This window comes from Podarcis filfolensis (assembly GCF_964270895.1).
Source record: "Podarcis filfolensis genome assembly, chromosome: 10".
Classification (NCBI taxonomy): domain Eukaryota; kingdom Metazoa; phylum Chordata; class Lepidosauria; order Squamata; family Lacertidae; genus Podarcis; species Podarcis filfolensis.
Genome location: NC_139612.1, coordinates 55,489,643 through 55,508,375, shown reverse-complemented (window position 1 = coordinate 55,508,375; position 18,733 = coordinate 55,489,643). Strand labels below are relative to the sequence as shown.

Genomic DNA, 18,733 nt, shown 5'->3' with positions numbered 1-18,733 from the left:
TCAATCAGGGCGATAAATCAACCACTGCCCTATCTCTAATTGGACTAAATCAGAGCTGTGCCCTCAGAAGCAACGTTCAGCTAGGCTGGTACTGTAAACCAACTTCACAGATATCCACTCCAATGGAGCAGGCTGCAGTTCCAGTGATGGTGCTATAAAACCACAGGTGGGGAATCACCAGCCTTTGGGCCAAACCTGGCCAAATGATAGAATCATAGAGTTGGAAGGGACCCCATGAATCATCTAGCCATCTAGACCCATACAGGGATCAAACCTGTGACTTTGGCATTATCAGCACCATGCTCTAACCAACTGAGCTAACCCACGAGGCCGTTTTACTCAAATGATGGCCACCTGCCCCACACCTGACATTGTATGTCCCACTGTCAGCTGACAAGCAGAAGGAATAAATCCTGCTTTTTGCTGGATTGCAAAGTACTATGTATGGGGGCTCCTAAACACCTGAAAGCCAGGAACCACAGTAAGTCTTTCACTCAGCATTTCCCCACGTGTTAAGCATAGGGCTGGCAAAGTTCCTTGCACTGTGGTTCAACTGGCTGTTATAGATGCTCAACTGGCTGTTATAGATGCTTGGCAAGTGATGCACAAGGGACTTTGACAGATGGGTGGGACAACCCACCTGTCAATCACCTGCCATCGTCTGACAATACAATGGTAGTTTACATAGGTACTCCGTAAAGTGTTGCCCCATCCACCTGCCAAAGGTGGCCCTTGAGGCTGGGGGAGAGATAAGCCAGAAAAATTCCCAATCCTTTCTGGAAATCTTCCTAGATGTGTCCATGTGTCTCTGACTGCTTATTATTTTTATTTATTAAATTTGCATACCACCCTTCATCTGAAGATCACGGGTGGTTCACAGCATAAAAAACAAGAACACAAAATATGTAACAAAAACAAATAAATCACACACAAACACAGCCTGCATATAATTCATACTCAACCCATTCGTCTAATACAGGGATGTCCAACTGGTCGACCGTGATCGACTGGTCGATCCCCGGGAGGTTTTAGTCGATCGCAGTCGATTGTGGGCTCTCTAAGTGCCCACACTTTTCCTTTGTGGGGGGGAAAAAGAGCACCCGGCCCCACCCCCTCGCCCTGTCCTTCATTCGCGCATGATCGCTAGAACGAAAGATGGAGTTTTCGCTGTGAGGTTGATTGTTTCCTTTTTTTGTTTTTGGCTATTACTATTATTTATTAAATTTCTGTACTGCCCTTTATCCGAAGATCACAGGGCAGTTTACAATATAAAAAGACAAAAATACATACCATAATAACAAACAGACAATACCACCCCCAGTATTATCATTTATTAAATTTTCTGTTGCATAAAGTACAGTGGTACCTCAGGTTAAGTACTTAATTCGTTCCGGAGGTCCGTACTTAACCTGAAACTGTTCTTAACCTGAAGTACCACTTTAGCTAATGGGGCCTCCTGCTGCTGCTGCGCCGCCGGAGCACAATTTCTGTTCTCATCCTGAAGCAAAGTTCTTAACTTGAGGTAATATTTCTGGGTTAGCGGAGTCTGTAACCTGAAGCGTATGTAACCTGAAGCGTATGTAACCCGAGGTACCACTGTATTTGCTTGGCTGCTCTGCCAAAGGCTGATTGTTTCCTGAGCAAACTTTTGGTGAGCGACTTTTTCCTTTCCCCCCTAAAGACCTGCCCCTCTAAAAAAAGGCCAACAGCTTTGACCTGAACCCCACCCCCAAAAGGGGTAGATCACTGCCAGTTTTTTATTCTGTGAGTAGATCGCAGTCTCTTGAGAGCTGGACGTCCCTGGTCTAATAGATGGGCCGGCTCTGCAGCTAACTCACAGGAAAGCTGTAAGGATGTGGATTAAGAAATGGATGCTTTTCTTCCACCTGGGCAGGGTGGGATTCACATCTAATACTGAACTCAGGTGGTGCGTGCTGACAGAAGTGGATCTAAAACAGGGCCACTGTGAAAGGAGGAGATTATTAGCATGCTCAGACGAACGCTGATGTTTGCAGAGACACAATAACGCTTTTTCCAGACAACCAGCCCAATAATCAAATGAGTACAGAGGACACTCAGCCACCACAGAATGCCAAGTCAGTTGGAAAAGAAAGACAAGCCTTCTTTGTGCGGCTCAAATCAGGTAAGGGTGTGTATGTGTTCAGGTGCTGGTTTTGCACAAACCAGTCCCACCCTTTCCTGTCCCAACCTTTATACATTCAGCATGAAAGTCTGGAGACTCTAACCCTGTTCAGCAGAATACCATTAGAATCCTCCCTGCAGATATTCAAGCATTGGGAGAGGAGGCGAGAGGAGTCCAATGGGAGGAGCTGAACGCCCTGTTCGGAGGGAATTGCTGGCCGCAAGCCTGAACAGAAAGGATCCTGTTAGGAAGGAGAACACACTGCAACATTTTGCTGCAGGTCCTTTACATCCAGAAGCCAGTTATCAACATTCATCCCGTTCCAATGTAGATTAAAGCAGGCATGGTTCAGGAATTGCTAGCAGAGACAAGGTAGATTGGCTCACATCTCTGGTGCCTTACAGAGCACCTGTTTTGACTTTCTCTCACATGAGTGAATGCTTGCCATTCACTTGCGTGGGGATAGGGAACCAATGCATTTGCAACACTGGCTGTGCAAAGATTCACTTCACAACTGATGCTGAATAGCCCAGCAACACATTCACAGGGATCCTGCAGTGTCTGCAATCTGTTCTGTTTCCTCCCCAGGGACCCTTATCTTATACAGCTCCTTCACACAGCCTCCTGGTCCCCAAATTAACAGGATGTTGGGCATCTTGCCAGCAATATGCAAAAAGCATATTGTGGGTCAGGCATGCTTAAACCATTTTTGTTTTTGAAAGCCCTATGCAGATTTTTTTTGTTTTCAAAAACCCATGCAGATTTCCGAAAGCCTGTGTTGATTATCTTTTGAATGTCTTTAATACCTGTTTTTAACAGTCTTGTATTGATAATCTGAATGCTTTGTTTTTTGTTCAGGTAGGTAGCTCTGTTGGTCTGACGCAGTAGAAATATATATATATAAAATTAAAAAATTGTCCAGTAGCTCCTTAGAGACCAACTGAGTTTGTTCTTGGTATGAGCTTTCTTATCTCATTATACATGATAAAGCTATTTTTGGCCATCTCATCTATTGCTTTTTCCTGTAAGACCAACTGCAGTCGTTAACAGTTGTCAACAGGTTGACCACACCTATCAGCCAATCACCCATTCCCACCACCCTTCTGAGTAATACCCCTCCTCCATTATTATTATTATTATTATTATTATTATTATTATTATTATTATTATATAGTTGGTCTCTAATGTGCTACTGGACAATTGCTTTGATTTTTGTAAAACACCTAGAGGTTTTATTACAAATGAGTAGCATATAAATCTTGTTAAATAAAATAAACAAATTTCTGTAACATGTAAAATGCATATTATGAGGAAGAAAAAAAATATATAAAGCTACAGAAAGCCAGATGTTAAAATGTTCTGTCATTCAAATAAGATTTCAGCCTTAAAAACTAACACAAAATCAAGATGTGTTACATTTACCCTGCTTTACGGATAAACACAGCATCAGAACCCTTAAAGTAGAGTTTTAAACATTAACACAATTCCTTATTATTCTATTCGGTATGTAACTAATCTAATTTAGGCATCTCCTGCTAATTTTTTTTGCCAGAAATACATGAATACCATGTCTGTCTAGAGATAGATTTAGTGGCTTTCCTTCAGCAGCTTTATCTCATTTAATTAGCAAACTGGGCTTGCAAGGGCTCTTCTCTGATCTAGCAATTGGGTTACACAAAGTTCATTTTGGTTAGCTTGCAGGCTCCGGCAATTCTATCAGGCTAGCTGAGCTCTTGGGCAACTTTCTTTAATTGCCAGGAACATCATCTTTAAGGTTTCCTAGAAGGCTGGCGGACCAGTTTCAGAGAGATAGCTCCATGCCTGTCTGCAAATGTGGAAGAGAATATTGTGAATATTCCAACTATGATTCTATTATATATTAAGATTTAATATTTTGTTGACTACAGTATGCTTAACCAGCTGGTGGGCTCTACTCTATGAATGTGTATGCCACAATAAATGATTTAGGTGTTTTAAGGTGCCAGAAAACTCTCCCAGGTTTGTTCAAAGCAGAAGCAATTATGGAGAACAAAGGCTAAGCAGGGAGATTAGATTTCAATGCGAGAAGGAAGAGAGGCTTTACAGCCTTAACACTAGATGTCTCTTCTTCAAAGGTGGAGAGTTGGCAGGCCTATCCCTAAGCTGCACACACAAGGAGAAAGTGTAGCTCATAACACTGAAGAATTAAGATGCAACACATTTTGGAACCTACCACAATAAAAGTATCTGAAGTAAATAAACAATGGGGTTTGTCAATAGCCTTTGGATGCCTTCAGAGTGGTCCTAAATAAACACTGTTATTTCAGGGGTAGGAAACCACAATTCCAGGGACAAAAAGCAGATCTCCAAGCCTCTTTCACTGGCCTTCAAAACTCTCTCCCCCAAGGCCAAACCTCTCATTGTCCTAATTTGCACCGCAATTTTTTTGCCTGGCAAGAATTCGTCCTTGAACTCAGATAATGCCTGTTGATTGTCTGAACGGAGGATAGAGAGGGGTGTGTCTGAGTATGTGTAGAAACAACCTTCCTGTACAAAGGTTACTTTTACAGCTGTTGCTTCGCCCACTTTTGCCTGTGGTCCTGCCCACCCACTGGCATATGGCCCTCAAAAGGCTGCGCAGAAAGGAAAGTGGCCCTCAAAGTGAAAAGATTTACGTGTTCCTCCCTCCCTGGGGTTGTGGCTAATTTGTAATCAGGGCGATAATTCCCCTTATGCTGATACACAGTATTGCAGGAAAGAAACTGAACGATACCCTCAAAATATGTGAGTCTGTTGCGTACACGCCTATTTGTTCAGTGATGTTTACTGTTTGGCAAACGTTGCAGCAATTGTGAATAAACGGCTGGTTTTATGTTCCCGGAGCACGGTCTAACTGAGGGAGGGCAAAAGGGAAACCACAGTGCAAAATTGGGCCCTGCCCCAAGTATTCCAAGATAAGCATGACTGCAATAATTTATTTACAGAGCAATCCCTCATTTAGGATATATTTCATGGAATCATAGAATTGTAGAGTTGGAAAGGACCATGGGTGTCATCTAGGCCACCCCCTGCAATGCAGGAATCCCCCCACCCCACAACATGGGGCTTGAACCCACGGCCCTGAGATTACTCAATGGAGAAGCCATTGATGTCATTAGGCTCTCAACTGACTAGTTCTTATGATTACTATTAATATCCAAATTGCAATGACGTGTGCTCAAAGTATTTACAAATGACTGACAAACACAGGTATTTGCTTGTATTCATTAAAGTCTAAGTTTACCATGAAGCAGAAACAAGACCAATTTGTTCTTCTTGCTCTACCTTGCGGAAAATAATAAAGCTCAAAAGTACAGAATACAGTTGGCCCTAGGAAGCAATGCAGCGGAGGAAACTGTCAGGTGCAAAGTCCTTATTTGTTTTGAATGAGTGACAATCCATTTCCATGTAGGGAAATTCTTAAAATGGTCTGCTGTGCAGACTGTCACATCTGATAAGTGCATGCACGCAAACATGCAGACAGGGTATAACTCTGTAGCCACAGCTCTGCGCCTTTCCAGCAGACATACACCCAACAAAGCGCACACAAGTAGAGTCACCACATGCAATACATATCCTTTCCTACACAGAAGAATCTTCTATGTAGAAAATCTAGCTTACGTTAATGAGTGTGCAAGCTCTCTCAGTTTTTCATCTCGTGCTTTTGTTTATGAACATTATACTCTCAAAATCCCTGACATTTCAAAAATGCAAGATGCCCCAAATACCAGCATATTGGAAAAAAACAAAGTTGGCCAAAAGCAACAAAACAACTCCAAGTAACATAACAATGTCCCAGCTGGTCAAGTGCAAATGCTTTGTAAGAAAGTTAAGTGTTTCTGGAGCTTTCCCTTTTGTAGGTATATGTTGGTAGCTTTGCATGCATAGGCATTGTTCCAGCTTGCCTTGCCTCCTCATTGGCTGGTTTCAGATAAAGAAGTATTTTACAGAGCTCTTTTGATACACTCTGAGTAAACAATTGGGTGGCATTCACCGTAAAACCAGAGACATTGTTCAACACCCAGAAGCTTTTCTCTCTCAGTTCTCTTTTTATAATTACAAATTACACACCCGGGATGACCCAAAGTTTTTATGGCTTCTCAGGAATGAGCAGGATGCTGCCCGATTGTTCCTGCTTCTCTCCTCTGGTGCACACAGGATAAACTAACCATGAAGCCTTGGCTTCCCAGTACATCTGGATGTGGGACCGTGGTTTGTTGCTTTGCAACCAGTCATGATAGGCGATGCAACAACAAACCATGGCTTCAGGTTAACTGTGGCTTGTTATGGAGCAACAAACCATGATCCTAGGTTCAGACAGAATGGAAAGCCAAGGTTTCCTGATTTATCTTCTTTGCACCAAGAAAGGAGTGAGGAGTTAGGTTCCAAGGTAAGTAATCTATCAGGAAATAGAATTGTTAAAGGATTTTTAAAAGATCAGGAAACAGCAGGCAAACTCTCTTGACTACTGAGTTTTTATTCTGTTGGCAAGTGAAATGCCTGCTAAGAGAGAAAACTTGTGTGAGCTGTTGGAAGTCCTCAGAAGGGAATTCCACAGTCTAGGCATGACATCCCCCATATCCCAGCCAAACACAAGTCAGATGTCAGTGGGATACACTCGTGTGATCTTAAGCAAATGCATTTGGTTCAGTCTTCCCCACTGAATAGGAGGAGTTCAAAACCACACATCAGATTCATTTAACAGCTATGTGCAGCTTCCAGTAACATTGGGTGGGTCATTAAATCATGTGGGAACTGGCCCTTAAATTTTCCTGTTTCGTTTATTTCACTTGATAGGCCACCTTTCTTCTGAAGAGTCCCAAGTTTTCCTTCTGCCCCACATTTTATTCTCAAAACAACCCTCTGATGTGGACCAAGGGTGTGTGTGTGTGTGTGTGAAAGATAGAGTGTATGAGTGATGCCAAGTCACCCGGTGAGCTTCATAGCTGAGCATGGATTTCAACTTGGATCTCCCCAGTCCTGGACACTCAAACTAATACATCACATTGTTCTCACTCTGTGTTCAGCAGAGCTAGGAGAGAATTGAGGACATCCCATATCTGGTCTACTAGACTGCTGTGAGGCTGGACCACCCATTCACCCACGGAACAACATTGGCACTACAGATCCAGAACACAATGTACCAGAAGCTCAGAATAGCCAAAGGCCACCTGATCTTATCCTGTCAATTTCCTGTAGTAGTATATACCTGTGTTAGAATAGTGCACTCCAGGTATTGTTGGGACTACAACTCCCATCAGTCATGACCAATGGTCATGCTAACTGAGATTGACAAAAGCTGAACTACATCTGCAGGACACTGCATTCTCTACCCTTGGTCCACAGCATCCAAATGCAGAATGCTAATGACATGCCTACAGTCAGTGCTCAAAGTTCACCAGGCGCATTATGCACGTGGTTATCAGCCACTTGTGACCAAGTGAAGATGCCGAGGCGCCAGGATGGTGTCTGGCGTCTCCACCATCTGGGGGTTCCTTGGATCTTGACTGTTTCACACACTAGCAACAAATCCTGTAGAATTCTATCTGTTACATTTTATCTGCACAAGCAGAATGTATTTCAGGAACCAAAAAGCTGTATTGAAAAATATGATTTTTGAGCCGCCTGGCACCATAATGGCAACTAGGCATTGTTTTGGCAACTGTAACCCTGGTTTAAGGAGTCATTTGGCACCTGGGTTATATATCCGAGTTTTTAACACTGCCTACCATGTGTGGACAGGCAGTCAGATGAAGGCAGACCAATTTAGGAAAGGTGCCTTCAGGGCAAGGGGTAATAAATACATGAGTCAAACACTGGGTTGAGAATTCAGACTGACTATCTGGTGAACCATTCAGCCTTGAGTCACCAGCCCTGCAGGGCAGGGGGGAAATTGTACGAAAGCCAAGACGGGCTGCATGCAAACACAGCCCAAACAGATAAGACCTAAAATGGAAAGGCCAAATGTATGAACTTTTATGTGAGTGAGCAGATAACATGTAGCTCACGGGTTGATGAATGAGGTAATGTGGCAACATGATTTCACACTAAGAAGTGCCGAATGAGTTACGCACAAAAGGCAGCAGATTCGCCACTGAGAGATAAAACTCTGGACAGAGATACAGACGATTATTTACTGAGCGGAAATAATTTGCACAGCCACAACAGGATAGACAGCAACCGTGTGCAAAGCAGGTTATTTGTAGAGCCCAGTCCCACATGACTAGCTCTTACACTATTGGAGTGTCAGTCCCATTCCCCTGTGGTCACTTTGCAGGATGCTATGGCAATGATTCAACTTGGAGGTCACATGGGAGGAGCTGATGATGCAACTACTTCTCACACCAATGTTGCCTCTTCTTGGAGGGTTGGGAAACAGAGAGAAGCAAAAAGCAGCTGCAGTTTCTTCTCACATGATCTCAACATCCTAAAGTCAAGAAGCAGCGTGGAATGAATCACATGCCAGCAGCAACCACACCACTCTTGCAATGTTGTAAATTGACAACTGTGTGTTGTTGTTTTTAAAGAAACAATTCTACGTACTGTGATTTCACTGTTGTTGTCCCACTGCATCCACCATATTGGGCATTTTTATTGTTGCAAAGCTGGCACATAACTAACTACCTTCCTTATGTTACTAGCTCTATAAAACATGGGGCATTATGTTTATGGAGGAAATAACTGCAATTACACATAATAAGGTAGGAAATGTGAATACTACCAACAACTTCATTATGATCTAGGCTGGAACCCTTTCATATTATATTGGAATGGCACACCTAAGCCACAAAATGTTTGAGTTCAGGTACAGAATTTGTTGTAACACAAGTCTTTCTGTGTGAAATATAAGCAATTTAATACATATTATTGTACTTAATGCATTAAAAATCACTGGGTAGTATTCAAGTTTTACTTTGAATAGAGTCACTGAAATTAATGGACCTAACTTGGTCAGGTTAATTCATTTCAGGGAGTCTACTCTGAGAAAAACACCTCTCTCTCCCTCTCTAAATCTTCTCCATTTATAAATATGGGGGCAGCATCTACACAATATGGTTGTCATTGAAACACTCTGCCCCATTTAATCCAGATTTACCTTTTCCAGGGAAAATCTGGTATGTTTTTTTAAAAACAAACCTGCCACCAACTATTCATTCACGGTTTTTACAATATTTACAACATTAAGTCCCACCCCACCAGGTATGGAAGAAACATCTGAATTACCGACTCCTCTACACAGTAAAAACCATGCAGATTATAAATCTTAAAGCGTCTGTACTAGATCTGGAGGAAAATCAAAACAGACCCCTCTCCCCTTCTCAAGTTTCTGATAAGAGTGGGGGGGGGGGGAGGGAGGAGAGCCAAAAGTATTTGAAAGAAGAAAGATTGGGCAGGAGAGACAAAAGAGATAACAAGCTGAAGAAAGGTGCCAAAGAAGGAACGGTGGGAAGACCTCATTACCCGGAAAGTACCTGGCCAGCTGCAATCCTAAATATTCACCAAGGCACGCACCCCATTATCCACAAGAGAATGCAATCCAGACAGGTTTACATAATAATAATAACATTTTATTTATATCCCGCCCTTCCCAGCCGAAACCGGGCTCAGAGCCGCTAACAACAATTAAAGTAACACATCATTCTAAAATCATATCATTCTAAAATCAAAATAAAATTAATGGCAACCACTGGGCTAAAATTCTATGATTACCAAAGGAGAGGGTTAGACTGTGCCTTGGCCAAACGCATGCACACCACAAAGTCACAAGTTAAGCACTTTTAAAAAAAAAGTCTCAAAGAAAACATTTACACGGAGAAAGTCGCGGGTTCAATGACTCCCGGCTTCTTGTCTGGAAACCCTTGAGGGCCGCTGCCGGTCAGTGCCGACAATACTAGGCTTGACGGAAGCAACGCTCCGACTCTAGGTCAGCTTTACAACGGGGAAAGTGCGGTTCTCACGCCCTCACCCATGAGATTTAATTTCTGAAAACTTTGGCTAGATCAAACTTCCCCGCGGGAGGGGGAAGTTAAAGGACGCTGCGTACTGCGGGTGGGGTGAGACTACAGAAACCGTCCAAAGTTTGGGTTTGTTCATTTAAAAAAAAGAAAGTTGGAGGGAGGCCGGAAAGGGCCACTCACCGTTGACCATGGAGCCTCTGCTTTTCCTCGCCAGGGTCTGCTGGACCTGCCGCTGGATGCGCAGCGACTTCTGCGCCTCGGCCCGGCCGCCCGACAGCTGCGGGGGCAAAGCCAGCGTGGAGCTGTCCAGCCCGCCCAGGAACTCCTGGCCCAGGACGGTGCGGATGTAGCCGGGAGAATCGACGCCGACGCCGGGACCTGCCATGGCTGGAGAGGGGCAGGCGAGCAGGCAGGTCGGAAAAGCCGGCCAAGAGGACGGGCGGCCGTCGGTGCCTGAGGGACCTGCCCAGCGCAGTTTGCAGCGGCCGCGACGAAGCCTCCACCCCCTGGCGGAGAGCAGGAGGCCGCGCAGCTCGGGCCCCTCCCTCCGCCCGCCCCTCGGAGCGCCACGCCCGACGGGGCCAAAAGGACAGAGCTGCCGGCCCTCCCTCGCCTGCCTGCCTGGGCTGGGCGCGCCGCTCTTCACCTTTAACCGGCCTGGTTCAGTAACGTTTCGCTAACCAAATTTGAAACCGTCGTGAGCGGTTCAGCAGCAGCAGCTAGACTTCCCTCCGAGAATAATAAAGCGAACCCAAGTGACTCCGGTTTGCAGGCACTTCCGTGGGAGCAAGTCCCAATCGACGGCGCACAGCTCGGCTGACTCCGGATTCAAGAACCGGCGTCGGGTGGGGCGGACGGGATCGGCTTGAATGTTTATTGGGCAGAGAGCCAGGCCTCACACAGGTGCAGGCGGGAAAGCGCGCCCCGCCCCGTCTGGTGTTTCATTTACACGCGGCTGCTGGTGGTGGGAAGCCTGCGGCCTTCCTGGTAACGTTGGTCACGGACACCGTTTAATTTTTGACAACTCATAGGTTTAAGCAGTGCTTTTTTTTCTTTAAAAGAATGTTTAGGGGTACTCTCATTTTGACTCAAGAAAACCACATTTTATAGTTCAAATCAGGAAAAACAAATACAGTAAATGGACAAAAGTGAAAAGATTCACTCTTTAGTGAAATTTAGGCGTATGCGTGCCCCTGTGTCCCCCCACAGAAAAAAAGCACAGGGTTTAAGTGCTGCCAATGCATGCCACTTTTTGTAATCCAACGCTGGTTGTGCGCCAGATGTTCTTCCTAAAGTTTTGCTCTCTCTATTTCTGTGCAGTGGAAGATGAAAATGAAACAAAATGGATGAGCTAATGGTGAATTTGGGCCCCGAGGCCCAAAGTGTTTTAGCCACTCCTGCTTTAACAGTTTGTGAAGAGTAGATTATTCCGTCTTTTCTGCTCGCAAGTAGGGGTGATCAGCTTTAGCTGGTTGTGATTGACTCATGCCAACTCAGAAGCAAGTCCTATTGATTTAAGTGGGACTTCTAGTGAGGTGAATAGGATTTCAGTCTGAGTCATTTCCCCTGGGATTTGTATTGCTGCTGTTGTTTAGTCGTGTCCGACTCTTCGCGACCCCATGAACCAGAGCACGCCAGGCAATCTTTTCTTCCACTGCCTCCCGCAGTTTGGTCAAACTCATGCTGGTAGCTTCGAGAACACTGTCCAACCATCTCATCCTCTTTCATCCCCTTCTCCTTGTGCCCTCAATCTTTCCCAACATCAGGGTCTTTTCCAGGGAGTCTTCTCTTCTCATGAGGTGCCCAAAGTATTGGAGCCTCAGCTTCACGATCTGTCCTTCCAGTGAGCCCTCAGGGCTGATTTCCTTAAGAATGGATAGATTTGATCTTCTTGCAGTCCATGGGACTCTCAGGAGTCTCCTCCAGCACCATAATTCAAAAGCATCAATTCTTTGGCGATCAGCCTTGGTTCATAGCAAAAAGCCCTGGGGATTTTTGAATCAAAGGGTGGTATAAAGAGGCTCATTAAAAACAAAACAAAACTCAGTGGCTTTTAATAGCAATTCCCTTCACCCCCCAACCTGATTCTGTCAGTTGAGCACAGAATAAGTGGTGATTCTTTTTCTAGATAAACAAGGTAAAAAAATAGGTTCATTGACAGACTTGTGAACATTTTTATGTACATTTTAGTCTCATGCCAATTTCATTCTTAAACTTTCAGAAAACTTCACATAAACCTAAACTTTCCTAAATATCAGAGACAGATAACGTCTGTGCAGATAACAAATTATCTTTTCCTCCACAGAATTACTATTTTCAGCTGTGATGCAATGCTTTGCACATTGGTATCCTGGTTTTGTCAGTCTCAGGGAATTTCAGGTAGAAGTCAATCCATGTTTGGAAATCTTCAAAGCTTGCTTTCCCAGCCCCCACCCCTTCCCTACCCCAGAAGGAATGTGTGCTGAAATTGGCCAGGGCTCTCCCCTATTATCTTCTCCAGTTAGCATTCTAAGAGCACTTAACTTCTACATTCCATTAGCCATGCCTGAGATTCTAACCTTTCTTGAAGATTCCTTATCATGGAATTGTGAATGAGTGGTCACAGACTTGAACAAAAGCTTACCAGGATCCTTAAAGATACAAGCAGAGAATTACTAATCAGTGCAGGAAATCAAGGGCTTAGTCCACCCACAACAGTCTTTGCTTGAAGACCTTCAGGAAAGGGCACATGGTTTTCCTGAGGGCTGAATTGAGCTTTCAGGAGGTGACTCCTTCAGGGCAAATGGAGGACTGAAGAACCAGTTTGGAACCTAATTTTCTGTTTGAACTAAGAGAGAACAGCGGTCTGACAATAAAGCAGCTTGGGGTACCCTCTCTCCTTTGAGAAATAGGAGTGTCTTCAACATGCTCTAATTGTAACATCACATTGAGAAATATTTTGACGAAGATACCCAGTGTCTCCAATGCTGTCTCATAGACGTGGCACATTGCTCTGCAATGCGTTTCCTAAAATGTTGACTTTTAGGTGTCTCTTGAAGACCTTCTTATGCCGACAGACCTATACAGTTGTTTAAAATCTTATTGAGTAGCCAGTTGTTTTAATGATAGTTTTGTACTGCTTTTAATGGGTTTTATTTTAATTAAAAAGTTTTTACATTACCACACACTGCTTGATATTTTATGAGAGGGCATTATCTATGAATGAATGAATGAATTTCTCACTGTTTGGGAAAGTGCTGCATGCCTTTCTGTTCATTTGTACCTAAACAACATTAAATATAGAGAGGGGTAGCACATGATTCAGGGCCAAAATATTATTAAGTAAAACGTTTGGCTAAGCAGATGCAAAACCACATTACAGTTTTCTGCTTCTGCATACCGTGTTGTCAGAATCTTGCAATTGCTGTCAGGTTTTTTAAGTGTCTTTCACTTACTGTAGGCAACCAAGGAGATCACCTATCACTGGATAATTTGAAGCACCTTCGGGGCAAAGACTAAGCTTCAAAGGAGAAATAGGTTTATGAGCAGTTGTTGAAACTGGACCTGTTAAGGCAGCCTCAAACTAGTTGCTACTTGAAAGTGTTTAATTCTCAGGGTACTATAAATTAGGCAGCTTTATCAGGCCACATGGTGGTTTGCAGACCGTCTATATTGGAGTTGTTTTTAAAATGGTTTTTTTTTGTTTTATCACTTGTGTGCTGCCCTCAGCTCCTTCGGGAGGAAGGGCAGGATATAAATTTAATAAATACACAAACCTGTGGCATTTTGCTGCCTGAAGCAGATCCCAATTGATGTCCCAGCCCACGAAGGCTAAGGCTTTAAAAAACAACAAAACCTCTTGCTGCCCCATTCAGACATCACCAGCTCCTGCCTTTATCTTCCACATCCTTCATGGTGCCACTCAAAGCAGGTCACTTTACCCTGCTTCATGGCAGAGGTGGCCCCATTCCTGACTCACAGATTTAATCATTAACTGTCTCCCTAACCAGCATCCATTGTCATTGCATCCAGACTCTTGAAACCTCTAACTTAAGAAGTTCATCAGACCCCACCCCTTAATCTTGGCTTTCCTTTCTGTTTCAGAAGGCATGTGGGTCAACCCTTTAGAACAGGCTTCCTCAACCTCGGCCCAGATGTTTTGAGACTACAATTCCCAGCATCCCTGACCACTGGTCCTGCTAGCTAGGGATCACGGGAGTTGTAGGCCCAAAACATCTGGAGGGCCGAGGTTGAGGAAGCCTGCTTTAGAATCAGCCTTGTCTGACCTTGCTATAGTTTCTGTCTTTCTTGCTGACTTTATTTCAAGAGAGCTTGCCGCTTTTTTGGCTATTATATTTTGGTTTTCCTGCTGCGGTTTACTTGGTGCTGCGCAGTGGCTAAGTGACTCAGCTTCAAATGAGGAGGTTCCCCAGTTCAAATCTCACCTCTGCACCTCACTTTAGCTCACTTCACCAAGGTAGGGTTTGGCAAGCCAGTCTCAGTCCACCCCCATCCCATCTACAATATGGGGTGTGCATGTTTGATAATACAGACTTATGACAGCAGTAATGGGCCATCCCCATCAGCCCCAACCTGCAGGTTCCCTACCCTTGCTTTACAGGGCCAATGTAAGGGTTATAACAGGATGAGAAATTATTTGAACCCTTTAAGGCACTTTAGAATTGTTTATCATCATCATCATCAGTCTTTTTTTTTTTTTTTTTGCTTGTTAGCGGCTTCTAATGCTTCCTAACCCGTTAGTTAAACAGAAGAAAGGAAAGGCAGGATAGAAACATATTAAAAAACCAAAATAAGAAACATGGGTAGACAAACTAAGGCCCAGGGGCTGGATGCGTCCCAATCGCTTTCTAAATCCAGCCCACGGATGGTCCAGGAATCAGCATATTTTTACATGAGTAGAATGTGTCCTTTAATTAAAATGCATCTCTGAGTTATTTGTGGGGCATAGGAATTCGTTCATTTCCCCCCCTTCAAAATATAGTCCGGCCCCCAACAAAGTCTGCGGGACAGTGGACCAGCCGCCTGATGAAAAAGTTTGTTGAACCCTGCAGTAGAACCTTGGCTTCACCCGCCGTGCGAATGCGCAGAACAGGTGCCTCTGGTTGCGGAAACCTCGGAATCTGACCGGAGCTCCGGAATGGATCCCGTTGCATCTGGAGGTACCACTGTAGAATGTCTGGGGGAAAGACATACTTGGGCAGCTTTAAAAGAGGATTGGCAAATTCATGGAGGATAATGCTGTCAATGGATACGAGCCATAATGGTTACTCTCTGCCTCCATGGCTGGAGGCACTAATGCTTCTGAATACCAGTTTCTGGAAACCACAGGAGAGGAGAGTGCTCTCATGCTCTCATGCATGGGCCCTGCTTGCCAGTTTCCTGCAGGCATTTGGCTGGCCACTGTGAGAACAAGATGGTGGACTAGATGGGCCATTGACCTAATCCGGCAGGCTTTTCTTGTGCACTCCATCAGGCCTGTAAGGTCCTCACGTGAGCAAAGCACGTTGGCGTCCTGAGCTAAGTAAAATATGCACCTTTGGGCATTTTGCACAGGTGGCGGGGACAACCTTTTTGTGGAACGCATTCTCCAAACAGCAGCAGTAGTTGCCCTGTTGCAAAGTTGTTCTTCATGTTTTGCAGGAAATGGGGGTTTAAAAAATTGTGAGGAGGAATATGTTATCGATTCACCTTTTGCAGACAAGCCGAGTGATCATGCATACACGAGAGAAAACCTACCTTTTCAAACCAGGTATATGTTCCAGGTGCTTCTAATCTCAGCTCGTTACATACAGTGAAGATACCAGGTAGCCTGACATCTGGCTGGTTGATAGGGGATCAAATACTTATTTCACTCATTATAATGCACATCAATCTCTTGACTTTTGTCTTCTGGGGTTTCTGGGGTTTTTCCTGTTGTTAATCTGTCTCACAGCTACAATAAACCTGCCATTAAAATTATGGACTGGTCATTTCTTCGCCAGAGGGCAAACGGGCAAATTTAGCAGGGGATCAAATACTTTCCCCTCCTCACTGTAACTTTTTTCCACAGTAAGCAAAGCAAAGAAAAGCAAACAACCTTCAAGAGCTGTGAAATGCAACAACAACAACAACAACAACAACAACAACAACAATAATAATTTATTATTTATACCCCGCCCATCTGGCTGGGCCTCCCCAGCCACTCTGGGCGGCTTCCATAGAAACCAAAAATACAGTAAAATATCACACGTTAAAAACTTCCCTGAACAGGGCTGCCTTAAGATGTCTTCTGAATGTCAGGTAGTTGTTTATCGCTTTGACATCTGCTGGAAGGGCGTTCCACAGGGCAGGCGCCACTACCGAGAAGGCCCTTTGCCTGGTTCCCTGTAGCTTTGCTTCTCGCAATGAGGGAACCACCAGAAGGCCCTCGGCGCTGGACCTCAGCGTCCGGGCAGAACGATGGAGGTGGAGACGCTCTTTCAGGAATACTGGAATAGAAAACACCTCCCATCTATAGCAGGACTCTATTATAAAATATTAAATATTCAGTTATCATTAAAATCTAAAGGTAAGACAAATCCCATGGCCCCTAGGAGAGCTTCCTAGGTCCATGGAATGTTTTGGATTTCCCTATCAAGGAATGGAGAGAGAGAGAGAGAGAGAGAGGGAGAATGTCTTCTCTTGGAGAGGAAGCTATGACTCTGTGAGGCCTCACTGCCACTGTGGAAACCTCCATAGCTCTTGGCTTACTGATGGCTGAGCTCCAACATCAGAAAAGGGAAAAGTGGGGGTGCAAGGGAGAGAAAACGACACCCAATATTTCCCAGCCTCCCAACCCACCCCTGAAATGGGCAGCAGGGTAATACAGTGGTACCTCGGGTTACATACGCTTCAGGTTACATACGCTTCAGGTTACAGACTCCGCTAACCCAGAAATAGTCCTTCAGGTTAAGAACTTTGCTTCAGGATGAGAACAGAAATCATGCTCCGGCGGCACGGTGGCAGCGGGAGGCCCCGTTAACTAAAGTGGTGCTTCAGGTTAAGTACAGTTTCAGGTTAAGAATGGAGCTCCGGAACAAATTAAGTACTTAACCCGAGGTACCACTGTATATCCCAGCCCCAGTACTATCAAATGTATTTTCCCTTCCATTGCAAACAATGGAAGGGAAATTGCAAATAAGAATTTTAAAAAATCCTGGGAAACTAGCAAACAAAGATTGCTCTTTCCTCATTTCTTCTGCTCTGCCAAAGCAAGCCCAGCAGAGCATTGGCTATCTTACTGGATCGTCTGCCATCAGTTTCCCCACCCTACGAATCATGTTGATAGCAAATTCTTAGGCTCACATGAAGCTGCTTTATCAGGCCACTGCTCCTTCTGGCTCATTGGCTCTCCTGGCTATCAAGACAACCCCTGTCCTACCTGGTGATGCCGGGGACCACGTAGACCCACTGAAGCTAATTGGCATGACTGACTTAAGTTCAGTAATTTCAGAGGCTCTATTCTGGGCAGAATACAACCTCAAGTGTTTTGCAATTAAACACTAATACGCACTTTGCCAACATGCCTGTGATTTGAACCGCTGACCTAGTAGCAACTTTTCTTTTTTGCCCATATAAATGAACTCAATAGCAGAAAAGATGCTGCAGTGTCACCTTGTGGCTAATTTGAGGAACAACACCCATTAAGAAATGTCTGCCAGTTATCACAAAAAGGCTATTGAGTTAACTTTAAGTTCTTATGCAAAAATTAGGGAAACCCAGCCGTTGCATAACATGCACATTTGTCTCTGGTTCTCTGTCTCTGTCTCTTACACACACTATTACAATGTTTGGCAGCTTTTTCCAACTACAATTTATTTTTTATACCCAGGTTAGTCCAAATGATCAGTTATTTGTGCACTTTATATAAAGGTAAAAAGATAAAGGACCCCTAGATGGTTAAGTCCAGTCAAAGGTGACTATGGGGTTGCAGTGCTCATCTGGCTTCAGGCCAAGGGAGCCGGCATCAGTCCTCAGACAGCTTTCTGGGTCATGTGGCCAGCATGACTAAAAGTCTTCTGGTGCATCGGGACACCATGCAGAGCGCATGGAAACACTGTTTACCTTCCCACCGCAGCAGTACCTATTTATCTACTTGCACTGGTGTGCTTTCGAACTGCTACATTGGCAGGAACTGGGCCAGAGCAACAGGAGCTCACCCCATTGCACAGATTTGAACCACTTCATATATACTTCATATATGATGATATGCATGGGTTGATGGAATAATGCATTTTATCATTCCAATAATTGGTAAAACTCCATTTTCTCACAAACCTATGGTATTTTACTATACCTTTTCTTACTCTTATTAAACCTGTCAGATTAACCATTTCCCACACCTTGGAAAACCATGTCTTCATAGATGGTGGTTTGGAATTTTCCCCATTTTGACAGATTAACCTTCTGGATGCTGTTATTAAATGAACCACCACTATGATACCTGAACAAAACCAGTACTGGATCCCCTGGACAAAATCAGTACAGTGGTACCTCGGGCTACAAATGCTTTGGGTTACAAACACTTCAGGTTACAGACTCCGCTAACCTGGATGTAGTACCTTGGGTTAAGAATTTACCTCATGATGAGAACAGA

At 44.2% G+C, this 18,733-nt stretch overlaps 1 protein-coding gene across 2 annotated transcripts in view; it reads right to left on the bottom strand.

Annotated features, from left to right (window-relative positions):
- PKP2 (plakophilin 2) overlaps positions 1–16,069 on the bottom strand; it is a 54,185-nt gene extending 38,116 nt beyond the window's left edge. The window contains exon 1 of one of the 2 annotated variants that reach the window (XM_083572326.1): positions 10,300–16,069. In XM_083572326.1, the coding sequence (XP_083428452.1) occupies positions 10,300–10,504 (205 nt within the window). In that variant the 5' untranslated portion in view covers positions 10,505–16,069. The remainder of the gene's footprint in view (positions 1–10,299) is intronic. The other variant, XM_083572327.1, reaches the window with a different exon arrangement.
- Positions 16,070–18,733: the final 2,664 nt, after the last annotated feature.